This window comes from Chanos chanos, chromosome 3, assembly GCF_902362185.1.
Source record: "Chanos chanos chromosome 3, fChaCha1.1, whole genome shotgun sequence".
Lineage (NCBI taxonomy): Eukaryota > Metazoa > Chordata > Actinopteri > Gonorynchiformes > Chanidae > Chanos > Chanos chanos.
Window position 1 is genome coordinate 21,288,172 of NC_044497.1, and position 26,879 is coordinate 21,315,050.

The following is a 26,879-nucleotide window of genomic DNA, read 5'->3' on the forward strand; positions in this document are numbered from 1 at the left end:
ACCGAACAGTTCTAGGGTCTAATTCGATAGGAACTACCCCCTGTGGAGCTTCCCCTAGAACTACATTCGTTCTAGGGCCTTTTTTCTGTTTGCTTTCGCACCGCCAGTAGGAACGCTGAAATGACGTAAGCCGGCCGACGGTATAGCAGCTAAGAGCTGTTGTTTACGACTAACCAGGATAGCTGCACATTTTAAAGTATGAATTTAATGACTTTTAAGACCTTTTAAATACCTCCAAAAGGAAAAAAAGAACCATTACTGCGGCAAAAGAAATCGACAAACTAGACTACAGTATACACAATGAGTTTTATTGAATTTGAATGACAGAAATATTGATTGCACATTAGATAACCTATAACTGCCTTCTCATTAACGAAAATAAAACTGTATGGCGATAGACCCAGTCCAATGGAAAAAATAATTTCCCAATGCATTTATGCATTTACCACCGCAGTAGCAGTGAAGCACTTGATAGGCATAGTACTTTTCGGGTGCTAGCATAGCGCTTGTGCCTGACCCTTGCTCGCTGCATCGTGTTTTTTTTTTTCCTTTTTCCCCGCCGCAGCCCTAAAATCGTAAGCTGGATAAACACATTCTTATTTTACGTTAAAATGCGGATCGCGGACACACAAGCACCTACCGAAGCGGAGTGTACGCTACCTCTTCAGTGTACAAATATACACTGGACGTTGCAAAATGGTCATTGTTGGGGGATATAAAATACCGGTAAAATAAAACATAAAAACTATGTGCCCCCTCCTACAATTCCAGACATTTTGAGACATGAATATCAAAAGCTAAATGAAATACGTTCGAAGACTTTATATTTTGCACGGATCTTTAAAAATGGTGGTTGCAATCGTCGTATACCTGCGTCTGGACCAATGGCTGTACACCTACGTCACAAGGTTCCTATTGCGCTGCGAAAGTACCTACCCTGAAGTAGGAGCTAAAAAAGCTCCTCAAAACAGCGTTCTAAGAACTATGATCGTTCTAAGTTCCTGCGGTGCGAACACGCGAAAAAGGGGGTACTTTCTCCAACAGTTCTAAGAACTATGGAAAAGTTCCTCCGGTGCGAAAGCACCTACACTGTACCATCCATCTGTGACCCACAATTTGAGAGAGATTTTACAGGTAAAACATCACACTGTACCATCCATCTGTGACCCACAATCTGAGAGAGATTATACAGGTAAAACATCACACTGTACCATCCATCTGTGACCCACAATCTGAGAGAGATTATACAGGTAAAACATCACACTGTACTATCCACCTGTGACCCACAATCTGAAAGAGATTATACAGGTAAAACACACTGTACTATCCACCTGTGACCCACAATCTGAGAGAGATTATACAGGTAAAACATCACACTGTACTATCAACCAGTGACCCACAGTCTGAGAGACTTTATACAGGTAAAATGTAACACTGTATAAGCCTACTCCAGCCTGTGTAGAACTTCTCAGGATCACTCTGCATTCATTCACCTCTCATTTATGATTGGCTGACACAGTTCCCCATTCATTCACCTCTCATTTATGATTAGCTGACACAGGTCCACGTTCTTTCACCTGTCATTTATGATTGGCTGACACAGTTTCCCATTCATTCATCTCTCATTTATGATTGGCTGACACAGTTCCCCATTCATTCACCTCTCATTTATGATTAGCTTTCACAGGTCCATGCTCTTTCACCTCTCATTTATGATTAGCTGACACAGGTCCTTGTTCTTTCACATGGTCTGAGCGACTCTGTGCAGCATGTGTAGGAAAGAGAGCACAAGCTGACCTGACCTCCACATGGCGCCAAGTTAAACCTGACCCTGACACTGTGCTCATGAGGTTTGGGCACCCTTCCGGAAAATTGTGTACGACTGTTTTGAAAGTATAGTTAGTGAGGTGACAAGTGAGTGTGGGCTCCAGCTGCAGAGAGGATCAGTGTGCTATTCTCACATAAGTGCATTCTCTGTGACTTATCACAGTCGTCCTGTTCAGTTTCTCTGACCTATCACGCTCGTCCTGTTCAGTCTCTCTGACCTATCACACTCGTCCTGTTCAGTCTCTCTGACCTATCACACTCATCCTGTTCAGTCTCTCTGACCTATCACACTCGTCCTGTTCAGTCTGGACTCAGTAGCACCTCAAAGACAGCTGGCTGAAAACAGAGATAAAACTGTCTTTAAAGGTAAAACAGGAGAAAAATTTCAGCTGTCGAAAACATTGCTGAGAAATTCAGCACAGGAAGTTCAGTGCAAAAGTTAAAATCGAGATAAAAACAAATATCTCTCAGAGATGCGTCCAGAACTGGTCTGAGTTCCCAGACAAGAGCCACAGATCAGTGCACAGATCCTGTAGACAGGTTTAGCTGACAGTGGACTCGCTGTTCACTGATCGGACTGACAGCTTGAAGAAGGAAAGCTCTCTTATCAATTATAGTATACAAAGGAAAAACAGGATTAGCCTGAAACTGTTTGCAAGGAGAGTTTAACTGATAGCAATGGCATTGTTTAGGGGCAACCCCTGATGGTGCCCTGGGAGAGAAAAAGGGGTTAATGATCTGAGGAAGAACTTGGTGATACTGGGGATGCATCTGTGATTTCGGCTTTGTAGGAGCCAGAGGAGCAGTGGAGATACTGGTCTGATGGAAGGAGGAGTGTATTCATATCCACAGATCTTTATTGCTAATGTCAAAAAGCAGACCCTGGATAGAGTTTGGGTACTTGAGGAACTCAGTATAACAGCAGTACCTGAAAATCAGTGATGTAGAACTTACAGGAAAGACAGAGAAAAGTGTGAAAAGAAAAGAGAAGTGACTGAGTCCCACCAGTAGAAAGATATGTACGCACGCACACGCACACACACACACACACACACACACATGCAGGCTGGCAACAGGAAGTGCTCAGAAGCTGTGGTGCGTGCTGGGGAGGTGTAATGGAATTCTAACATACATTGCACCTACATATTTGCCCTTGACCCCTATTTTCTTGTTTCTGAGTCTGTGATAAGTATAAACTGTTTGTAATTACACGTTAAAATATGTGAAATGTGTCAGGGCAGGTTGTGCACAAGTAAAAATTGAAATGTTCTCTATCCACTGGAGTCCAGTAGAGATTCTGGTTCTGGTTCTGGTTTTGGCTCTGGTTCAGTGTTTGGGTCAAACCTGAGCAGCTTTGAGCAACAGTTATTTTCAGGCTCTTCTCCATGACAGTGAGTGAAATACTGTAAATCTAAACATCAGTGTGTTGAACTTTAAGGTTTAAACGATCTCTGTAAGAAATTACTGTAAGAAAATTAAACCTGAGCACCAGTTATTTAAAGTTCTTCATCTACAAAATGAATACGGGTCAGTACTAAACTGCAACATGGGGACTGTCACTGAAGCGTGCCATTTTAGTAGAAAATGAAACAAATGACAACTGCAAAATGAGCATTAATGGGAGTAATGGAACTGTATGTTTTTCTGGTATTTTAATCAGTTGACATCGCGATTAAAACTGTTTTAATCGTCTCCTCAGTTAAAGCTTATGCATGCCACATGATAAGCACAGCTAGTATATTTTCTCACAGTGAGAAATGAAAAAAAAAACAAAAGGTGAACTGGCTGCTAATTGTCAGTAATGTTATTCTTAATAATCAAAAGCACAAACAATGCGGAGTGTTCTCCTATATCAAGAATATTTGCTCCTGGCGTCATATTTGAGGAGAGAACGTAGGCAAAAAACTTCGGCGACAAGAACAGACGTGGGGGAAAAAAAATCCATGACTCACTTCACCCATTCTGTGACCTGAACCAAACACGACAGAACCACATTTTTCAGTTTTGATGCAAAGCGATTTCACCCCAAGGTCCAGTCATCTGTGTGCAGCCGTAGAAGTTTCTGATGTTACTGTGGAGACAGATCTGAATGAGTTTCTGATTTCCATAAGTCTGAAACAAATTATTTCCCTTTTTTTCCTCCCAGGATAGTTCTACATGTTGCCGTTGCAGTTTCAGTGCTGCTGTGGTTTATAAGAGAGCCCAGGTAATTTGATTACATGTTTTCTCCTGTGGCATTCACTTATATGTTTTGGCCTTTTATTCCTCTCTGTAGGTAAAATCCTTACACACAAACACAAATTTTTGCACAAACACACACATACACACACATCTTTAACTAGAGACACATGCACAGTTCTTTACATACACACATACACCACCATGTATACACGTACACACACACCCCTACATACACACACACACAAGCCTCAACATACACATGTATACATCTCTACATATACATATGAGAATGTCTCTACAGAGGCACACATACATGTTTACAGCAGTAATAATCCGTTACTGTTGTCCACACATGCGCGCGCACACACACACACACACACACACACACAAAGGTGCTCTCACACGTACATGTTTACAGCAATAATAATCCATTTCACAGTCACAAATTGATATTGTGGTCCATTCAGATCCTATCAAATGAAATAGAATATTTGTTTTTTTTTTTTATTTACTCTCTCGCATTTTATTTAACCGTAACACGTTTTTTTAAATGGTTTGTGCTGCTGTCTGTGATTTGGGTTTATGACTATGTTTTGCCATTGAGAGTAAATGTACACTGGAGGGTGGGGGGTGGGTGACCACATCATTGTGCTGAATGGAGTGTCCTTACTGTGCTCTAATCTGCCCCATTATCTATCAAACTCGTTTAGCCTTTACACTTTGTCCTTACACAGATAACACAACACCTCATTCAGCGCACAGCCCATGTCTGCAAAGGGAGAAGAAACACCTCTGTTCTTTAAGTTGGATGCACAATGTATCAAAACACCTCTGTTCTTTAAGTTGGATGCATAATGCATCAAAATGTTGTGAGTTGTTGCACAGGAATCCAGAGACGCACATTTTTGGAAGTTTTGGAACCTTGATGAATTGGAAGATCAGAAAATAATTTGTGGAAATTTTAAACTGATTCTGCGTATTTTAGGTTCAGTCGCAATATTAGAAGATGTCTTATTTTTGGTGAACTGCTTTTTTCCCCTCAACGTTTTTCCTATGTGCTTTTTTCCTGATATAATCACACAAACAGAAAAAAAATCAAATCAGAAATGTGCAAGCATCCATGTACAAGCCTGGTGGAGAAGACCAGATGGACTTCACAGTTTTGAGACCCTTACCTCTATTTCCCACATACAACATGTAGACAAAGAAATGCTTCAGCTTGGGCTCCAATGTCCAATTTGAGAATTAAGCAAGTAAACTCTTGAGTTTTATTAAATTAGTAGTACCCTTTCATTTTTATTATCAGATGAGTTTTCATCAGACTTCCTGTGTGACACACAGCAGGTCAGAATGTAATGACATCCTGTTTTTATAAGCATTGTTTGTTCGTTTTCCCATCCAGTTTGCTGAACAGTTTTTTGGTTTTTTTTTATGGATTGAGTGTCATTCTCTCTGTTTGACCTGCCTGTGTCCAGGAGTCTTACCCATCATCCTCTGACCCCCACTCATGAACAGACTTTGACTCACCACTACAGTTGGCAGACAGCAGCCTGACTGAGCTCATTTTCTATTGGCCTTGTAGAAAATGCTTCAGGATTTTTAACATTGGTGTTTTGTTGTTAACTCTGCAGGCATCAGGTGTGACAGAAAGGAGTTTCTCGCTGTTTGTAACTGACTCTAGTCTGCAAGGTGAACAGAGTCCAGCAAGTCACAGCAGAATTGTCAGAGTGTATCTCAGCTCCTCCTGTCTGCTCACTCCCTCTGTGACCGAGGCTCTAGCTTCCTCATCATCATCTTCCTCACTCCTGCGTCTGTCTTTTAGAGATGCAGAGAAAGTCAATGGTACATTGTTCCCTCCCTCTCTCTCTCTCACACACACACACACAAACACTTTTTTTGTGTTTTTGCTTTTTTTTTTTTAGCTTGTAACATTAAAGTTGAATAAAGTGTAAATGTTGGGATATTTATATGTTGTATTAGACAGTCGTCATATTGTGGGCTTTTAAAAGTACGCTGTAGATTTTATTTTGAAACGAACAAATTTTTCTTCCAGGGAATATGTCCTGATCATTCTGTGCAGTTTTATGGTATAATTTATTTTTATTTTGGGTCAAAGCCAAGTACGGAGTGCTCATGTACAGCCTTTTATACACTCCTTGCTCATTTTTTACGGTTCTGTTGGTCTATACACATAGGTCAGATTTTCTGTTGGGAACAGTCCGTAGTCCAGCTGGAGCCGCCGGAACCCTCAGATCAGCACCTCTCTCTAACACACCCTCTAACAGTGGACCAGCTCTGCCCAGAAACCACCCCTGATTCACTCTGCTCTCTGATTGGTCAGTGCATTCCGCAGCGCTCAAGATTAATTCTCTGAGGGGTACAAGATGTTTGTCCCTGCAAAAGAAACCATTGTTTGTCTGGCTCTTCCTTTGTGTTTTTGCTCTGTGAGAGAACTTTTTGTGGTTTTGTCTAAGCCTGTAGTCACTTTGTTCCCAAGGTTTCTGTTTCACTGTGGCTCTGAAAAATTCAGTTACTTCTTGAGGAACTCTGTGTTTGACTGCTTTTAGAATCGAAAAAAAGTCTATAAGTTATTATAAAGGTTTGATTATTTTAAACAAATGTGTTTAACATGAGTACATTTAGAGGGAGCTGTAGGGAAATCTGTAATGTGTGTATTTGCCTGTGCACCAATGCGTAGCTGCAACACTTAGTTCCCTCTACCAAACTCAACAGCAGTCCATCTGAGAATGGCTTCCCATCATTTAGATTTTTTAAATCAAATCCTGACAATTTCTCACATAAACTGTTGAGGAGTAGATATCAGGTCAGACAAATTTTAGGCTTTCTTTATATTTTATTGTTAAAGAATTGGACTGATCTGTTTTAGAACAGTTTGGCTATAAGGTCTATTTTACCAGGAGGGATGGCTATATGGTTCCGTTACACCAGGGAAAGAAAAACAGTGGAAAGAAAAAAACAGGTTCCTCTGTGCAAAATGCAGCAGCATGTTCTGTTTAAGGGCAGTTTCTTCTCACTGCAGTTGTGTGTCATTAGTAAAACCTTGAGTAAGAAAGGAAGTGCGATGCATGCATACACAGTCAGGCTTTGTGTGTGGTAGCAGTTTGATTAGGCAGATGACCTGGCCGTAATGTGGGATGAGTAGTAATGACATTTTTCATTGATCAACAAATTGACTTAACTCTGTGATTACTAGATATTTCACTGAATAGTTACGACACAGAGATTAATTGTCAGTACAAAAAGTGTTACATAAGAGGTGTGTGTGTGTGTGTGTGTGTGTGTGTGTGTGTGTGTGTGTGTGTGTGTGTGTGTGGAGGATGGTGTGTGAGCATGCTTGAGAGCATGCATGTTTGTAAGTGTGTGTGATGTGTCGATGTGTGTGTGCATATGTGGAGGTTGGTGTGTATGTGTTCGTATGTCTGTATGTATATGTGAATGTGTGAGTATGTGGCTGGCTCTATACTGTCATAGATGGTGACAGATCTGGTGGAGGAGTGAACCTCCACCTCACAGTGAGGAGACACTCCCCATACTCTCTTCCAAAAATACACACACACGCGCACTTGCGCGCACGCACACACACATACACACACAGTCTTTATTAGACTTGAATACGTTTATAAACTGTAGGATTTAAAGATTAATTAATTCAATTTAATTTAAGTAAATCATTTTAACTTAAGTGCACAACAGAGTCCGTTCACAGATAAAAAAAAAATAATGTATTAGACATATGATATACTTTAGCCCATACAAAAAAATAATATACAAAACACTTTAGTTATTATCAGCACAAAACTGCAGAGTTCGTGTGAGTAGTTTATTATCAATATGAAACTACAGACTTCAACTGCAAAGTTAGTGTGTGTAGTTTATTATCTAACTATCTAACAGGTATATGATGACACTGTAAATCTTACAGGTATATGATGACACTGTAAATCTCACTGGTATATGATGACACTGTAAATCTCACAGGTATATGATGACACTGTAAATCTAACAGGTATATGATGACACTGTAAATCTAACAGGTGAATATTGACTGTAAATCTCACAGGTGTGGTTGTTGGAGCAGATGAAGACACTGCCCTATCCTGGCCCTCATGCAGTCACTGTGGAAGTGAGCAGTTAGAGAAAGAAGAGAAGAGGTAGACCTTGATCCTCTGACTGCAGTTTCTTAAACCACAATCTGCTTCATTATGGCCTGCTTTACTGGCCAAAGGAGCGTTTGTATGATTGAAGAATGATTTGAGGAGAGTGGAGATGAATGGCGGTTTCTGTGTGAGGTGGATATTTCTGTAAACAAGCGATAGTGAGAGTATACTCAGACCACCATCAATAAACAGGGAACACACAAAACACATGAAACCACAGATTACTGTCGTTTTTTTTAGCTGAGAAAGCAAACTTTAAAGCTTGTCATCTGTGTCGTCTAACACTTACTGTGACAACGTCATATCTTCTGTTTTCTGTTTTTATCCATCTTTGATATTTTTCCGTAAATGGGAGCAGGAGCCTAGTTCTGTAGTTGTCTGTGGCACTTGAAGTGTGTTGATCATATGAATTTCAAGCTTAAGTGCATGCGTGCTTGGTGTTGTTTGGAATGAGATTCAAATGGTGATGAACAAGGACAGATGTGGTTTGGATGCAGATTTTGAGAGTCCAGCACTATTGCAATATACATTTTATATCAGGCTTAGGTAGTGATTTAATGTGCAGTTTATAGCAGGCTTATGTAGTGATTTAATGTGCAGTTTATAGCAGGCTTATGTAGTGATTTAATGTGCAGTTTATGTCAGGCTTATGTAGTGATTTAATGAGTGAGTATGTACACTGTGGTGAGACAGTGCTAAAAGGATGGATGAACAGGGAGAGTGAATGAAATGAAATGAAATGAAATGATGTGTGTCTGTGTCCAGGCAGGTGTTCGTCTGTTCACTGTGTGGAGCTGTGATGCACAGACCTGCCATGAAGATGCAACTGGAGGTGTATTTAAACTGTCCCTCACTGACCAACTGCACCATCAAACTCAAGGTGACCTCTGAGCAGCAGGCCCCTTCAGTTTACCAGTCAAACTCTCTGACCTTCATGTTATATTGACCAAACTGAGTGCAGTGCACACCAGGGTCAAACGGTTATGTTAGATATTGTATCGTTGAGTTAATCAAGGGTATTATAAGTCCTTTTTAAGAGGAGGAAGAGGAATATGATATGATCTCGTCCTCTTTGCAGTACGTGACAGCATCTTCTCACTCGATCTTTATCCACACACTTCTCTGCTTCCTCCAAATTTTCAAGATTGTGTAGATATTGTTAAACATGTAAAATGTCTCTCCTTGCAGCACTATTTATAAATGTTCAGCTAATTTATCTTTCATGTAGAAAATGAGTGTAACCATGGAGATGGTTACCGTGGATAGCATTTGTCATACTCTCAGAGCATTGGAGGAATGTAAGCCTTGATGTAAAGGTGGTGAAGTGATAATTTTGAAGAGTTGTTAATAGTTATATTAATGTGCAATGTGTCTTGTCAAATATGATGAGAATGGCATTCCTCAGATTAAGATCAGGATCCAGTCAGGGTCCCTGTAGAGTGTGTCTGAAGGTAACCCAGCACTTAAAACCCAGAGTAGAGTGTGTCTGAAGGTAACCCAGCACTTAAAACCCAGAGTAGAGTGTGTCTGAAGGTAACCCAGCACTTAAAACCCAGAGTAGAGTGTGTCTGAAGGTAACCCAGCACTTAAAACCCAGAGTAGAGTGTGTCTGAAGGTAACCCAGCACTTACAACCCAGAGTAGAGTGTGTCTGAAGGTAACCCAGCACTTAAAACCCAGAGTAGAGTGTGTCTGAAGGTAACCCAGCACTTAAAACCCAGAGTAGAGTGTGTCTGAAGGTAACCCAGCACTTAAAACCCAGAGTAGAGTGTGTCTGAAGGTAACCCAGCACTTACAACCCAGAGTAGAGTGTGTCTGAAGGTAACCCAGCACTTACAACCCAGAGTAGAGTGTGTCTGAAGGTAACCCAGCACTTAAAACCCAGAGTAGAGTGTGTCTGAAGGTAACCCAGCACTTAAAACCCAGAGTAGAGTGTGTCTGAAGGTAACCCAGCACTTACAACCCAGAGTAGAGTGTGTCTGAAGGTAACCCAGCACTTACAACCCAGAGTAGAGTGTGTCTGAAGGTGCTGTTTAGTCTATTAGACAGAACCCTTCTGGGTAGAGATCGAAGTCAGTTGGGGGAGGGTGCTTACTGTTTAAGGGAATTACTCAAAAAAAACACTGGGTAAATAAACTCACGGTAAGCAAATTCAGAATTCTGAATGACAAAAAGATATTTGTGTTTAAATTTATATTTTTTGAAAGCATATTTTCCTCCAAAGATGGCTTACTTAGAAAGCCTGTACAAAGGTGTGATTTTCCCAAAGGAAAGCTGAAGTTTCCATAGTAACATTATCTGTGTGTTTCCTCCGAGTCCTAATTACCACATACACTGGCTCTATTTCAGCTGCAGCAGAAAACCATCGAGTCTCTCCTGACCACCGCAAACTCTGACCAGGTATGTTTAGACATTGAATACAAGACTTTCTTTTCACCAAATATAAACGCAGTTCTGTTTGCTCTTCTCCGACGTCTGACCTGATATCTGTTGCTATGAATTTCAACTGACCATACTGTGCCGTTGATAGAGCAGGTTTTGATTGGCTGTGGCCTGTGATTGGCAGGGTTATGATGTTGAGAGTGTGCTTGGGAAGGTGATTGGACCAGTGTGCGCCTACGTCCATGTGGTCAGCCGAAGTCCAGCTGTGTGGATGAGCCTGGAGGAGACCACTGTCTGAGATGAATTCCTTTGGCACACAATCAGAGGAGCGCTCTCATTCCTACAGTCAGACAGTCCCTGTGGCTCTGCTCTAATGACTGCTGATGTTTTATCTCTTTGTCATTCTCCACTCTGTGACTGAGTGATGTGGAGACTTGACTTTTAGCTTTAAGGTCAAACCAAGAGCATCCAACTTCTTCCATCAGAGCAGAGCTGTGGTTACGTTGTTTAGCCTGCACTCACTAATCAATATTAATTCATAAGTATTTTAGTGTATCATACGTCTCGCTACCTCTTTATGTATTTTTTGCACACAACATGACATATGAATATGATTAATGCCACAGATACGACTTTGTTATACATGATATTTGGCATTTTACGAAGTCTTGGTTTGTTTGGTTTGTTTTCTCAGCAGTTCACTATATTTCCATTTCCCACTTTCATTTTCACTTCTCAATAAAACTTTTGATGCTACCTGTATAAAATAATTTGTCATTTAAAAGCACATTCTGTGCTTGCACTACAGCTGTGGTCATAATGCCTCATTTGATACGTTATTTCCTCTCTGCTTGAGAGACTTATGTTTTGGCCATTAAACTTAACGGCTTAATAAAGTAGAGATGTTTGCTCTGTTTCTATTACATACTGATGACGCCACAGAACATCTGGAAGTATAATTCGTGGTCAGATCCTGAGCCTGAAGCCCACGCAATTCAGAAATGCCAACCCCAGCAACTGAGCCACGCCAACCTGACTTGTGTATTAGCCAGTTTTTACATGAATGAAAATGAAAGTGAAATGTGTTTTATGGATATTTTGTACATTGATATGCTTATATGAGTTACAACCAGAATTTCTCTAACCTAAGTATCGTTTCGACTCCGGTAAACCATGTTTTGACATTTACCTTAGACGCGTCGCGCGCCCTTGAACCCCTCCCCGTGCACGTTGGCTCACACTCACATGGACCAGATTTTAGGATTTCAAGTTTTTATTACATATATGTATATATACTAACAAATTTCCCATTTTTATAAACTATACAAAAAATTAAACATGCTCTGGCATTGATATGAAGTTTGGAATTATAAAACGTACCATAACAACATATATGAAGTTTTAAAATAACTTAAAATACAAAAAGATTTTCAACAAAATTCATGACGGCAGCAACATGGGGTCGATGACCATTTTCAGTGCCAAAGTCCATCAGGTGTAAGTTATTTTACACACGCTACAGATCGATTATATGGGCAGTCCATAAGAAGTCCGCTGAGGTATATTTCACAGTTCATTTATTAAAACGGATTGTCAGAAACGTCACTGACTGTCAGCAGTCGTAGTAACCCCAAAAGAAGAGTTAGGGAACTGTTTGAAAAAGTTTCTCAAGCTCGTGAGTTCACGTGTTAGCTGGTCAACAGTTTTATGCAGACGTGTGTTCTCAGCACTTAGCTCAATTAATTTTTGCTGCATTTCCAAATTGCGCTGTTTCGCCTTGTCCCTGCTTTTGCGAACTGCGATGTTATTCCGCTCGCGTCGCTGGCGATACTCCGGGCTGTACTTATCAACCGTCTTTTTGCCCTTTTCTTTCCCTATCCGCCGGTGGGCAGGATGAGCCGGAGTTCTGGTTGAGATGGGCTCTGGTGTCGTGGGAGGCGTTGGTTGTCCGGTGTGCAGGCTCACTGAGGTCTGTGCGCAGATTTCTATCTGCGAGGGTAAAGACGACGACAGGTCACTGTCACTCCAGTCAGACTCCTGTTTGATCGGTGCGCTGAACGCCCCCTTCTCTGACCCATTCTGCCTTCTGTCGAAGGTCTTTTGCATGGCTGGGCAAAAGGCGCCGCTGGAAGACAGCTGCAAGTGGTTGGCAACTGCATTTGGCAAGTAGAAGTCAGGCTTTTCTTGCTTCACAGTGTTGTTGAACAAGTCTGCAAACAGCTCGTCGTTACAGAGTTCCAGGTTTGGTACCGAGGACATCGACTCGATGTAGGCGCTGAAGTCGATGGCACTCTCGTCGTCATAGATGGCAGGAGCGTTGCTCAGTTCCACCATACTACTGTCCTCCCCAGTGCCATCGCTACGAACACATTTACTGTCCCCAGAGACAGCGCTCAGCTTATTGTCGTAGAAGTTTGTGGATTCCATCGCCCAGCTCATACTGCATGGTGGTGACACGCACTGAGAATCCAGGTTGTATGTGTCACACATGGACGCAAATTGTCTTCGACTGTGGATATTAAATCTGGAAATAGATGACAGTTGTGGCTCCCTCAAGTAACTTTAGTTAGGCTGCAACACGACTTCTGTTATGCCTCTGGTGTGTTGCCTATAGGTAATAGTTCCGATTTCAGTCTCAGGCACCCAAGTTGACTCACCCACTTCTTTCAAGTGTCACGCACTCCTTGCTTCTCTGAACCAACCTGTAACGTCCAAGTGCATAAGTATGCATTCGTTCCTTACGTCAAAAGTTCACCTCCCCCCTTGAAAAGCCAGTTATGTCCAGTAAAAGTCACATGGTGTTTCTCAGCTCCCCATTTGAGGAAAGATGGGTGTGCGCACGAGGTGTTCGTCTGCCCCCCCTTCCCCCTTCCCCCTTGAGTTCAAGTTTGAACTGTTTTTCACTCTATCGTTTTGTGACGACGCGGGTAAAATATTGTACAAGAAGTTTTTTTGTCATTGATCGACTTCTCAGAGATATCTTGACCGGACCCAAAATTGCAGTAAATTGCATTAAACCAAAATATTCTCGGGTCCGATGTCAATAGAGTATATGTCTTTTGCCTGTGGTATATAAAATGATATAGAATAATAAATCTGTTTATTCTGCTGTATCTGTAAAAATCTATTCAAATGGAATGTAGGCTGTGAATTAATTCAGAATGAATTTCAGTCATTTATGCAGGTTTCCCTCCTCTGTCAAAAAGAAAAATATGAGTAAATATATGTTTATTGTCTCCCACAGTGTTTACGTAGTACGTCGGCCTGTATTTTTCCAGCTGGAATTTACGGGAATGTTGACGCCCATATCTGGGTAAACGCCATCTACTGGTGCCGTCTCCTGTTTACCACCCTTTACTAGGATTTCTTTGCCGCGAAAGTAATGGACGAAACCAAAAAAGACATAGGGGTGTGAGGTACACAAATGATCAGAATGTACACATGACAACGACAATAATGTCCTACGTTAAGTAATAATGAATTTTAGAGTTCTTAATTTAAATTTAATTTAATGATAGGGTTGTTTTTTTTTTTTTTTTTACAATATATTAAAAACTACATATCAAAACATCTTTATTACGACGTCTCCCCGAACAACTGAAAACGTTGTGACAATGTTTTCTGATTGGAGTAGATTCCCCGCGAATTTTGCGTCACTTGGCGTTTCGCGCCAAATTCTATACATTCGGAAGAAAGCAGTAAGGAAGGTGGGTGCATCGGCCTGATTGTAAATGTTTTGTATTGCACCATAGGTGAAAATAGAGATCGATTGTTCGTTATATTTATACGTGGCATGTTGATAGGCAGAAATCATGTGCTGTATTATTTGACTGAACTGTATTATTTGACTGAACTTAGTGTATAGTCGATGACTCTATCCGTAGTAAGTCTTTTTCTCATTGAGTCCAAGTACTACATTTCATTTTATCTAAACAATAATTTGGTATCAGCTCAGCAAGCAGACTAAGCGATTAAATACAATGCGCGTATTTCCAAATATACTCAAACCCAAAATTCGGTCTGGAATCTTTTTACATTTGAAATGAATTAGTTTACGTCGCTTTCTCACATTGGCTGGCATGCGTGAATGTTTGGAAGTTCAGGACATGTTGACTTTTCAAGTTTTTTGCCACATTAACTAATAACACATCCTTGTGATTTACGAACCATTCTCGCAAACTTTTTATTCGCTAACATTAACATGCAGAATTTTGCAGAGTAGCTTTTCTTAATGCTTCCCAGTCTCTGTTCAGCGCGGTCTTTACTAATCTCTCTGGACAGCTAAGGACACGTTGTTGATGCATAACTCGCCATAAGACCATGTCCGTTTATGGCTGTATTGTATAATTGTTTTGTAACAAGTCCCACTGCTTTTCAACGACTTCAGTAGTGAAAATAACCTCTAGAGGATAATAAATTGAAACGAAACGTTTTTCAGATAGATTGAGACAAATAGGAATGATAGTCATAGTGCAGTAGTTGCTTTTGATGTTCTGTGCTGCTTATCGACTGTGTGTGTGTGTGTGATCGGTGAAACGGCGGCTGTTCCTTTCATACATGTCTAAACAATGCAACTGTTTAAGCTCTTTATGTGTCTCTCTTAAGGCATCAGCAGTGAATTAATCAGGCCACAGATATAACGAATTCCCCCATAACTGAATTTTGAAACTTCGCTGTTTACCTTTATTACAAATTTTACGGAATTGTTTTCAGAGTGTCTGAGCAAGATGTCTTCAGCAGCATCAACTCCAACCAGCAAGCGGGGGCGGAGCAACCCAGCGACGCGTGAGTAGAGTTTGTTGAGAGTTGTGTTGAGGGACTGTGCAGTCTCAGCTAAAATTGTTCTTAGTGCACGCTCAGGCTAAATTTCAAGTTAACCTGCTGTATTTTTCATCTTTTGAAGGTTTTGAATGCACTGACCTTTTCTGAATAATATTCATAAGGTTCTTTAGATTTATTCAAGCGTGAGGTGTCATTGCATATTTTTAAATGCTCCTTAGTTGATTAGTCAACCTCAGTTATGTCATGTGATTGACACCGTGTGTGTGTGTGTATGCGTGCATGTTTGTACCCACCCACAGCTGCAAGTGAAGATCCGCTGTCACCACCATCCCAGGGGGCACGTGACCCCTCCACAGGTGACCTGCAGCAGATGCCCACGTCTCCAGTGATGAGTCCCACCCAACCAGACACCTCACTGTTCTCCAGCCCGGTCGGATCACGCCGCTCCGGTAAATGTCCATATTATTGTTATACAGTCGGCACTCCATATCCGTGAGGGATTGGTTCCAGGACTTCTCGCAGATACCAAAATCCGCTCAAGTCCCTCATATTAAGTAGCACAGTATTTGCATGCAACTTGCGCACACCCTCCCATTTACTTTACGCACACCCTCCCGTATACTTTAAATCATCTCTAGATTACTTATAACACCTAATACAACATACATGCTATGTAAATAGTTGGTATGTCATATTGTTTTGGGAATAATGACATGAAAAAAAAGTCTGTATATGTTCAGTACAGGCGCAAACATCATAGGCCTAACTACATACACGTCAGCAATAACGTAACATTTTCTTTCTTTCAACACGTACAGGTTGCTTTTGCTTAATGACCTGCAAGAGATATACATAGAATAAAACACAGAATATTTAATAAACAAGTACATAAAGACAATGCAATTACAAATTGAGAAAATATAATTTTTTAAAAGCACGAGTAGCTAACAAACGGGATGCGAGGTGAACACTGCTCAAACAACGAGTGCTGGAGAGAGACTGATGACCGGTGAAATGACGGGAGGCTACAGCAGAGTATGCCTGCACATCACTTCATTCGCATGGATTCAGCCTAGTATTCGGCGTGCGGCAACTTCGAGTTTATTTTCGATGCGGAACCCACGGTAAAGGAGGGCCGACTGTATTTTCTCAGATGGATTAAGGATCCTGGGTTAGTTAGTGAAATATGCTTGGGTTAAGCTTTAAAAGTGAAAAGCTTCATTTTATGGGATACAGACTGTCAGGTAATGCTCAAATGACTCTCAGAATCTTGTCATAGTGGTAAGGGAACTGACCCAGTGGCTAGAGGGTTGTGGGTTCAGATCCTGGGTGTCAGTGACCAGAGGGTTGTGGGTTCAGATCCTGGGTGTCAGTGACCAGAGGGTTGTGGGTTCAGATCCTGGGTGTGATGGCTCAGTGCTGATCTGTGTCTCTCTGAGGCACTGAACCCCACAGACATGTGACTGTGAGTTTAACTACGAATAAACCCCACAGACATGTGACTGTGTCTGAGTTTAATTACGTAGAAACCGATGTGCCATGCTATCGCCACATTTGTTCACCTCAGTGTCATGCAAAAGGCTAGGAATCACAAATGTTGAAGAAAATAAACATTTATAAATCTTGTGTGCCAACTGTCCTGTCCAGCCCTTCAGAGTGAGGTGGATATGAGCTCTCCACTCATGTACGGGACGCCCAGCTCCAGGGCGGAGGGGACACCACGCAGTGGTATCCGTGGCACACCTGCTCGCCAGCGGCCAGACCTGGGCTCCGTCAGGAAGGCCCCACAGGTGGATCTCCACTCAGAGCCAGTGAGTAGAGAGACACTGGCCCTTGGGGGTGGGGGTGAGGCAGGTGTTGGTGACATCTGGTCATTTGGATACAGGCTTTTTAAAAATTCTTTTTATCGTACTAAAGGCGGAAACTTGCTGTACATCCATCAGATCTGACATTTCTGAGGTTGTGTGCGAGAGGTTTGTGGTAGGACTATAATTTGATCTGTATGTGCTTGTGGTTCCAGGTCCAAATTAATTCACAGTGAGAACCTTAATCTAATACACAATGACCACCATAATTTAATGCAGTTGAATAAAATGAGTGGATTTGTCTTTTTTCCTGTTGCCAGCCCTCAGGAGACAATGCTGTGGCCAGTGAGCAGGCAGCAGGCCAGAGACTGGTTATCTGGGGAACTGATGTGAATGTTGGGTCCTGTAAAGAGAAGTTTCAGGTAAAGCAGGAGGACTGGAGGACTACTGTGTTCATTCCATACACTCTCATGCCACTGTGTCTGCCTGCACTGAACTGAGCATATGACACACTCATTTACCTTTTTCTTTTTTTTTTTTTCTTTTTTTTTTTTTACCCTGCCCAGCGGTTCCTGCAGCGTTTCATTGACCCCAGCTCCAGAGAGGACGAACATGCCGGCCTGGACCTCAATGAGCCACTGTATATGCAGAAACTGGATGAGGTATGCTTTACCTCCAACCAGAACCTAGTATAACCAGTCCTCCTCTAACTGGACCACAGCGTTTTAGAGCAGAACCATTCAATTTTGACTGCTTTCACGAAGTCACCTCACCTTGGAAGAGAACATTAACCTTTTCCATTCTTCAAATGTCTGAGCTGCAGCAGATTAATGTGTAGTATGATTTTTAGTTGTAGTCTTATGTTAAGTTTTATTGCTTTAGCTATGACATTGTCTTGATGCGAGTGCTGTGTTTGCTCAGTATGACACCATAGTGTCATGATCATTATGTTTGCTGTGTTTGTGTGTTGTTGACTGTAATCTAGTGCTTTGATTGCTGTGTGTGTTTGTGATCTAGTGATGTGAATGCATTGTCTATTGTTTGTGTATGTTGTAGATCAATGTTGACTCTGTGTGTTTGTGTATTGTAGATCAGTGTTGACTGTGTGTGTGTGATGTAGATCAGTGTTGATTGTTGCATTGTATTGTAGATCAGTGTCGATTTGTGTGTTGTGGTGTTGTAGATAAGTGTTGATTGGTGTGTGTGTGTGTGTGTGTTATAGACCTGTGTTGTGTGGTGTTGTAGTTCAGTGTTGACTGTGTGTGTGTGGTGTTGTAGTTCAGTGTTGACTGTGTGTGTGTGTGGTGTTGTAGTTCAGTGTTGACTGTGTGTGTGTGTTGTATTGTAGATCAGTGTAGTGGGGGAGCCGGTCCTAGGCGTGAATTGTGCTCATCTGCAGGCGTTTGATGCTGACCTGTACCGCCAGCTTATCTGCTACCCTCAGGTAAGACCGGTCATACCTTAGGGTCAAAGATCCTCATCCTTTTCCCCCAGACATGACTGAAGTTTAATGTGTTATCCTGCCTGACCTTCTGTTGTGTAGGTTTCTCAAAACCCTGTTTTTCAGAAAGCCTCGCTTTGGTCAATTAGATGAACAGTGATTGGGCCAGAAAAGTGTCACCTGCCTCTCCTCTTCATAATGGAGCAGTTATGTTTTTTTACGTCGTCTGTTTTCTCACCGTGGTCTTTCTTATATCGCTGATCACAGGAGGTCATCCCTACCTTTGACATGGCGGTAAATGACCTGTTCTTTGAGAGGTTCCCAGACTCCATTTTGGAGCATCAGATTCAAGTGCGACCATACAACGCCCTGAAAACCCGAAACATGCGCAGCCTTAATCCTGAGGGTGAAGGAACTTACTTTTTTTTCCATTTTCTCTCCCGAACCAGAATGTGAAGGTGGTTGTGTATAACTTCATATGTATTTTTACAGAAAACAAAGTCTCATTTGACTTGATGTGTGTATGGTGTTGATTTTCCAAGTTAGCCTTTAGGTGACAAGTACATTATGCATTAAAAGTAATGGTTTAAAAAAAGACAGACGGTGAAATGGTTTCGATGGATGCTGTTGTTTGGTGGTTCATTTCTCTGTCCTGTCCGTCCTCAGACATTGACCAGCTGATCACCATCAATGGAATGGTAATCCGGACGTCCCAGCTCATTCCGGAGATGCAGGAAGCGTTTTTCCGCTGTCAGGTGTGCGCGTTTATCTCTCGGGTGGAGGTGGACCGCGGGCGCATCGCTGAGCCAGCTGTGTGCCGAAACTGTAACACCACCCACAGCATGGCTCTCATCCACAACCGCTCCATCTTCTCCGACAAACAGATGGTGAGGGAAACCCTTTTACTCTCTCTGTAACTGTGTTAATTATTTATTCATTTTTTCTCCCTGTTTGCACCTGCAGTACTGAACACAGCATTCCTGAAGAGTAATGTAAATTCTGATGACGTAAAAGTTTCAGTGAGAATGTGTGTGCATGCGTGTGTCTCTCTGACAGATCAAGCTGCAGGAGTCTCCTGAGGACATGCCGGCTGGACAGACCCCTCACACTACTGTGGTTTACGCCCACAACGACCTCGTGGACAAACTTCAGCCTGGCGACCGCGTCAACATCACAGGTCCCCCCCCCCTCTCTCTTGGCCCTGGCTTCCTGTGTGACATCACATGACACATTCTCTAACCTTTTGGACCATTTCCTTACATAAGCATGCTGGAATTTATGTTGTTATAGTCAGTGTTGGGGGTAACGAATTAAAAGGTAACGTTACTGTAAAGCATTACAGGTCAAATTTCAGTAATCACATTACAGATACTGGATTATATAAATGTCGTTTCCTGCGTTACATACCTTTTCAGAATTTTTTTTCTTGCTGAATATTTAAATTTAACTCATTAAACTGATAGTTCCAGCCCTGGGTGCTAATTGGTCAATGCAGTGTTCCAGTGATGTTAAAATACATGATTATAGAAGCAGCTGTGACATGACAAACACCTGTTCACCTTAACTGTGTATCTATAATATGACTACCCACTGTCAGTAAGGAGAAATTAGGTCCTTGACAGTAGCGCCTGTTAAATTGGACAAGACCGACAACTGGTTAGTTAGCTAACTAGCAAGGTCTGCTACATTTGAGAATCGAAAAATATGGTGTAGCCAACCAGGACAATAATACGGAGACCGTTAATGTTACTTTTAATCACAAAGTACAGATAACACAGCTGTCAGCTGATGATTATACCAGAACATATTACTAGCTACCTCAGAAACTACCAGTAGTTAACCACTGTATCTGATGTATCATTTGTACTGTGTAGGCTGTTCCAACCAATACTGGCTACACTGTTTTCTAATTAAAGGCTGGTTATGCCTGTAACTGTGTTCATACTTTGCACTAAGGTATTGCATTGAAAATAAAGTAATGAAAGGACTATGAGGTTCGTTCTTGTATTTTTATGCAGTAAATTGGGGAATTTGTAGTTTTAGAGAGTAACTCTAAAGTAATGAGTAGTGTAATGACTTTTCAAATACCCCTTTTCCACTGCAGTGGTGCTGGTGCCTAATCGAGCACCGGGGCCACGCTTTTCCACTGACAAAATACTGGTGCCGGTGCTGAAAAGCTGGCACCGGCATGGGCACCAGCACCATCCTAGTGGAAAAGCGCTAAAAAGGAGTAACGAGTAAAGTAATCCCATTACAATTTAAAGAAGTAACTGGTAATTGATTACTTTTTTGAATAACTACCCCAACACTGGTTATAGTGCATCCTTATAACTTGTGTGTGGTTGTGTGCATGTGTTTTTAGACACAGAAAACATACAGTTGTGTTATACATAAAGGATCTAGCCTTTTGTGTGTGCCAGATTCACTTAATTATTTTATCAGTAAGAAATGCACATGACTGTTGTGAATTAAAATATGTATAAATGTGTTCTGTTTCCCTCTATCCTGTCTAGAGTTCAGGTCAGTGTATTGAAACAGTATTTCAACAGAGGCTTCCACATAGCTGTATTGTAACAGTGTTTTGTGTGTGTGTGTGTGTGTGTGTGTTGTGCATGTGTGTCTACAGGTATCTACCGCGCTGCACCCATGCGTGTGAACCCCCGGCAGAGCCTGGTGAAGGCCGTGTATAAAACACACATCGACGCCATCCACTTCCGTAAGACGGATGAGCGTCGACTGCACGGTCTGGACGAGGAGGCGGAGCAGAAGCTGTTTACAGAGGAGCGTGTTGGCGCCCTGAAAGAGCTAGCTGCCAAGCCCGACGTCTACGAGCGTCTCTCCTCCGCGCTTGCACCCAGCATCTACGAACATGAGGACATCAAAAAGGTGTGACCACTCACCACGACAAGAGTTTATTTAAAAAAAGGAAAGCTTTTCTTTGGTCCTTTCAGCTGATGAACTGTCTTATTTTTTTTGTGTTCACGTTTGCAGGGCATCCTTTTGCAGCTCTTTGGCGGGACTCGTAAGGACTTCAGTGAGACGGGCCGCGGAAACTTCCGCTCTGAGATCAACATCCTGCTCTGCGGAGACCCCGGGACCAGTAAGTCCCAGTTGCTCCAGTACGTTTACAACCTGGTGCCTCGTGGACAGTATACCTCAGGGAAGGGCTCCAGCGCCGTGGGTCTGACAGCGTATGTCATGAAAGACCCTGAGACGCGTCAACTGGTACTGCAGACGGGTGCTCTGGTCCTCAGTGACAACGGCATCTGCTGCATCGACGAGTTTGATAAAATGAGCGACAACACGCGCTCTGTCCTGCATGAGGTCATGGAGCAGCAGACACTCTCCATTGCCAAGGTAACCAAACAGGTCGCTTTCTGACTCCTCTACACAAACAGGCCACTCTCTGACTCCTCTACACAAACAGGGAAGCTCGTGTCAGTCTAACTGATTGACACCGATAAAACAGTGGAGGAGTGATGACACCTCTGTTCTGCGTGTCAGTAGTGTGGTTTAAAAACTGTGAAGTCCGTGTTGCATGTTGGCTTGTTTAACATGTTGCTTAAACCTGTGCATGGCATCAAGCCAGTGGAGACTCCTGTTTGACAGACTGAATATAGCATTGAGTTCAGTGTTGATACCGTTCTGTTTGTTGTAGTTGTGTTATATGGATTTGTTTTTGTCTTTGGGGGGGGGGATAGGCAGGCATCATTTGTCAGCTGAACGCGCGCACGTCCATCCTGGCCGCAGCCAATCCCGTTGAGTCTCAATGGAACCCTAAAAAGACCATTATCGAGAACATTCAGCTCCCACACACTCTTCTGTCCAGGTAAACAGCATTTTCATCCCCCAAAAGCACTTTTCTCAAGGTCTTTTCTCCTCCTCCTGCCTTCTTATATTTTGCTGTGCTTTTCCAAACACGTTGATGGAGAATCTGCCCTTTCGTACCATTAGGGATGAGGGTGTTGACTGTTTTTCTTGTTTGCTCTGTAGGTTTGATCTGATTTTCCTCATGCTAGACCCTCAGGACGAAGCGTATGACCGCCGCCTGGGCCATCACCTGGTCTCTCTGTACTATCAGAGTGAAGAACAGATAGAGGAGGAGTATCTGGACATGGCTGTGCTGAAGGACTACATCGCGTACGCTCGCACGTATGTTCATCCCCGCCTCAACGAGGAGGCCAGCCAGGCTCTCATTGAGGTAAAACGTCCTTCATTTCACCCAGATTAGCACCCTACAGTGAGACCACATGGCTTATCTCAGTCTTTCATTCTATTGACTGACTGGTTCATTTTAAGTGCCGTGAAGAATAAACACCATTTGGGAATAGAGTCCAGCAGTGGGCTTGGGCCTGTGAGAGCTGACATAGAACCTGCAGGGCATGTTCGGGTTTTCTCTCATACAGGGGGAGTGGGCAGTCAGAATCAAGATCATGGGACAATTGCAAGATGATAAATGGCATCTCTTTCAAAGTAAAACTGTGTGTAGAGTCTCATTGGTGTAAACATACTCACAAACATTTTCATGAAATGCTGAAATCACTTCTGAGAAGGAAACAGTTGATAGCATATGGTTTGTAAGTCAGAGTTCAATATGAACTGGCAGGTAATGTACAGCACTGCACTGGTTAAACTGATAACTGAACTGTGATATGTTGGTGAGTATTTCTCGGTCAGTGTAGATTTACTGAAGGTGGATTTAGGTTTAGGGTGTTTTAAGGAAAATGCTATGAACGACCAGAGGGGCTTCATTAAGGGTGTATTGGGTGGATTGGATCAGCAGTGGATCATATGGCTGACTATATTTTTGAAGAGATGTGAACTGAACTGTGTGCTGAGGTTTGGGATGTTAGCGTAAATAATTCATTTCTTCCAGGCCTATGTCGACATGCGGAAGATTGGCAGTGGGCGAGGCATGGTGTCCGCGTATCCACGGCAACTGGAATCTCTCATCAGGCTCGCTGAAGCCCATGCTAAGGTTCGCTTCTCCAGCAAGGTGGAGACCATCGACGTAGAGGAGGCGAAGAGGCTCCACCGTGAGGCCCTAAAACAGTCTGCCACTGACCCCAGAACAGGCTTTGTGGACATATCCATTCTTACCACAGGTATGCCAATGTGTTTTAAAATTTACATTGAAAAGATGAATGTACACAAAAGTCAAGACTTGATTTGTCTCAAATGTCATTTAAATCTTTGGACATAGCTGTTACCTTGAGCCGTTTGAATGCGGCTGCTGGTTTTAACATATATTAATGACTAAATGGAGGGTTGGTATGCAAAATATGTTTCATACCTTGAGTTTTGTCATTTTTTTTCAGTTAGCTGGTTTATTTAAAACTGTAACTCATCACTTAAAAGTCAGAAAGTGGTATGCAATGTGAGATTCATTCATTTTGTTGTGTTTGGTTTGTCTCAGGCCTCAGTGCCACTGCGCGGCGGCGTAAGGAGGAGGTGGCTCATGCCCTGAAGAAACTGATCCAGTTGAAAGGAAAGACGCCCGCCATGAAATACCAGCAGCTGTTTGACGAGCTGCGCGGGCAGTCTGAGGCTGTAAGCATTTACGTTTCTTCTCTTTAAATTACAGAATAAAGGGTTAAATCTGTGGCAAATTTTTATTACAAGAAAAAGTGTCACTGATTACTGAACTTTAACTATGCTTTGAAGTAAAGCTGAAGTTGAATTTGAAGCAGCTGTTACACTGCACAGAGGTTTGCCACTGAAGTAACACCTGGATGAGTTGGATCAGTTCAATGACAGAAATTCAGTGTGTAAAATGTTCAGTGACAGAAATTCAGTGTGTGAAGTCTGTAAGTTGATTTCACAGACACACAGGGACCAGAGGTCATATTCACTAGTTCCTATGTTACAGTGCCACCTAGTGACCAAAGCCATAGATTGTGTATTCTGTTCTCCAGTGGTTTGTGGGGCCACTGGCAGGGCAATGACCAGATATAGCTGGATGCCTTATGGAGTCAGATTCTGGACGGATACATTTGAAAAGAGTGCTATGCCCACACAATCTCTGCCTTCTAGTGTTTTTTTTTTGTAGCGATGGGGTTACAAAGGGGTGTCCAATGGGAGCTCTTATTGGTGCATCAACTGGTGAAAATTGTGCATTTTCACTTTAGGAGTAACTAGTAAGATGCTTATTGTCAGGGCTTGGTTCAACACTACAGCGCTCTGAGACAGACAGCCGGCACCAAATTAGAGGGTATGATGCCAACCCATAAGACCACTGCCAAGCCTCTCCTCTGAATGCTAAAATTTTTGACACTCCATCACAGTGATGCAGTGGTGGGGGTTTTTGTTGTCATTTTTTGTTTGTTAGTTTTTTGTTTTTTTTTTTTGAGCGATCCATTTGCTCATTTTAGATTTAATCCATGAATGCAGTGCGCTAAGCTTTAACTTGTTTGATTGTGCAGCTTTAAGGTTCTTGCCATTTTCACATATTTTTTTTGTAGCACCACCTCATTGCCAAGAGAGGCTGAATTCTACTGCTTTACCATTGGCAGGGAAAGACTACTACATGTTTCTGTGCTGTAGTCTAGTCTTTACACAGTGACCAGACAAGAAATGAGAAACCCTGACCTTAGAATAAAAAAAAGTAATAATGATAAAAAAGAAACATGGATTGTGTCTGGTGACAGTTTCGTAATGGATTCATGCATGTGGGCTTTTGATTGGCACCTCTGTAGATGAAGCGTTACATACTGCTTAGACAAGAGTGTTTGTTTGTTTCTTTTTCGCTTAGGCCTTTCATTTTGTGCAATATTGTCCCAAAAGTGCTAACATCTTGCTTTTTGCTCTACAGCACTGCCTAGCTGAGTTTAACATCATGCCTAGCTGAGTTTAACATCATGCCTAGCTGAGTTTAACATCATGACTAGCGGTGGAACTAGACTAATAGACTGTTGACGTTTTGAGTCTTGCTGTCCTGCATATAGTGAAACTGATGTGCACAAATTAATTTTTATTAAGTCGTCTCATGAAAAATTAAGCCATGTTTTTGTTTTCAGGCGATTACGCGGGACATGTTTGATGAGGCTCTGCGAGCACTCGCAGATGAAGATTACTTAACTGTGACTGGAAAAACTGTTCGTCTGTTATAGGGATCCACTCATGGAAGTTTTCACTGATCCAATGAACTTTGTTTGGCCCCTCTGCTTCCCTGCCTTCTCTTTTCCATCAGGATTTTCTAATTTATAGTTGCAGTGAATTTGATATGAACTCCCTTCCCAATTCACACTGAAGTGAAAGCCTTTGCTTGACCTTTTCCATGTGGTTATTGTAGCTGTTTGAAGGGAAATGTGTTATTGCAGACTCACTCCTGCAGTGGTGTCATGGGGAGTGGACACTGGTCTTACAGAGTGTTGACATTACATACACAACTTCATATTCTATTAATGTGTTTAAGTGTTAACTCACAACAATATAAGATATTTGTAAATTTAACATGTTTATCATTGTTTGAAAAAAATGTCACAATAAAATCTTGCTGTGGTTACTATACTTCAGTTACAGTACTGTGGACTGTTGCTTTCTCATTTTAAAGGCAGCTGACTTAAATGTATTTGTAAGCGTCCAGTCTCCCTGTCTGGATTTTTCAGTAATTCACCACACAAGTGCTGAAATTTTTCAGCACAGAATAAAGTCTCTGTTTCACTTTTGATTTAAACTGCATGTTGCGCTCTGTGCTGGCACCCAAAGACCTGGTAAAGCTAATGGAAAGTTTGGTTGTTAATGGAGTGGATCATTTCATTTTGGTGGACTGCATTGCTGTTGCAGAACTAGATAACGTAAAGAGTCTCTGTGACTGGAACTCAGATGGATTTAAGACAGTTCCTGTTCTCTAGCACCAAAATGGCAACCCAAAAGAACTACATGGCCTGTAGCATTAAAACGCTGCATGTCGGTAGAATAGATTAAGCATAGCTACACAACAATGTTCAAGGGAGAGAAACAAGTCATTCAACATTTTAATTCAAGCAGTCTCTGTGCTATGTTGTGGTAGCCCTTTGTAGAAATACTTAAGTAGGTTCTGATTCTCTGCAGGACTGAAGCTTCCTCCATCATTTTCTTTGAAATATCCCTTTCATTTAATCCGTGTTTAGACCAGGGCTAAAGATGAGAGGAGTTTCAGACAGTTGTTTGCCATTTACAGTGTTGGAATTACGCGTTACTGTAATTCCACTACTTTTGGTGGTAACGAATAATGTAACTAATTAGCCTACCATTTCAAATTAAGTAATGCAGTTACAATTACCGAGATTTAAATAGGCTCCTT

The 26,879-nt window shown here is 42.0% G+C and overlaps 3 protein-coding genes across 5 annotated transcripts in view; 2 read left to right on the plus strand and 1 right to left on the minus strand.

Annotated features, from left to right (window-relative positions):
- Positions 1 to 10,865, plus strand: part of spidr (scaffold protein involved in DNA repair) — a 54,913-nt gene extending 44,048 nt beyond the window's left edge. The window contains exons 13-18 of the mRNA XM_030767651.1: positions 5,640 to 5,850; positions 6,204 to 6,344; positions 8,090 to 8,180; positions 8,952 to 9,066; positions 10,535 to 10,585; positions 10,752 to 10,865. Coding sequence (XP_030623511.1) covers positions 5,640 to 5,850; positions 6,204 to 6,344; positions 8,090 to 8,180; positions 8,952 to 9,066; positions 10,535 to 10,585; positions 10,752 to 10,865 — 723 coding nt within the window. The remainder of the gene's footprint in view (positions 1 to 5,639; positions 5,851 to 6,203; positions 6,345 to 8,089; positions 8,181 to 8,951; positions 9,067 to 10,534; positions 10,586 to 10,751) is intronic.
- Positions 10,866 to 11,822: 957 nt separating this feature from the next.
- Positions 11,823 to 13,281, minus strand: cebpd (CCAAT enhancer binding protein delta). Its single transcript, XM_030767328.1, has one exon. It carries the CDS (start codon positions 13,055 to 13,057, stop codon positions 12,170 to 12,172), a length of 888 nt encoding a protein of 295 aa, XP_030623188.1. The 5' UTR covers positions 13,058 to 13,281; the 3' UTR covers positions 11,823 to 12,169.
- Positions 13,282 to 13,623: 342 nt separating this feature from the next.
- mcm4 (minichromosome maintenance complex component 4) lies at positions 13,624 to 26,104 on the plus strand. Of its 3 annotated transcripts, XM_030769345.1 has the most exons (18): positions 13,624 to 13,983; positions 14,202 to 14,274; positions 15,281 to 15,352; positions 15,649 to 15,798; positions 16,997 to 17,160; positions 17,475 to 17,576; positions 17,721 to 17,816; positions 18,503 to 18,598; positions 18,863 to 19,001; positions 19,262 to 19,482; positions 19,652 to 19,772; positions 21,222 to 21,481; positions 21,587 to 21,952; positions 22,297 to 22,424; positions 22,589 to 22,796; positions 23,472 to 23,700; positions 24,012 to 24,145; positions 25,612 to 26,104. In XM_030769345.1, exons 3-18 carry the CDS (start codon positions 15,295 to 15,297, stop codon positions 25,702 to 25,704), a joined length of 2,565 nt encoding a protein of 854 aa, XP_030625205.1. In that variant the 5' UTR covers positions 13,624 to 13,983; positions 14,202 to 14,274; positions 15,281 to 15,294; the 3' UTR covers positions 25,705 to 26,104. The 3 variants fall into 3 exon arrangements, with proteins under 3 accessions (XP_030625205.1, XP_030625204.1, XP_030625206.1); XM_030769344.1 differs by lacking the exon at positions 13,624 to 13,983 and having other exon boundaries at positions 14,114 to 14,274; XM_030769346.1 differs by lacking the exons at positions 13,624 to 13,983; positions 14,202 to 14,274 and having other exon boundaries at positions 14,780 to 15,352.
- Positions 26,105 to 26,879: the final 775 nt, after the last annotated feature.

What these genes read in the sequence shown, in the direction of transcription:
- cebpd (XM_030767328.1), bottom strand. Translation starts at nt 13,057, where the DNA reads ATGTGTGACACATACAACCTGGATTCTCAGTGCGTGTCACCACCATGC.
- mcm4 (XM_030769345.1), top strand. Translation starts at nt 15,295, where the DNA reads ATGTCTTCAGCAGCATCAACTCCAACCAGCAAGCGGGGGCGGAGCAAC. An exon ending in GGTCGGATCACGCCGCTCCG is followed by an intron (nt 15,799 to 16,996) that starts GTAAATGTCCAT and finishes TGTCCTGTCCAG; the next exon opens with CCCTTCAGAGTGAGGTGGAT. An exon ending in TGCGCGGGCAGTCTGAGGCT is followed by an intron (nt 24,146 to 25,611) that starts GTAAGCATTTAC and finishes TTTTGTTTTCAG; the next exon opens with GCGATTACGCGGGACATGTT.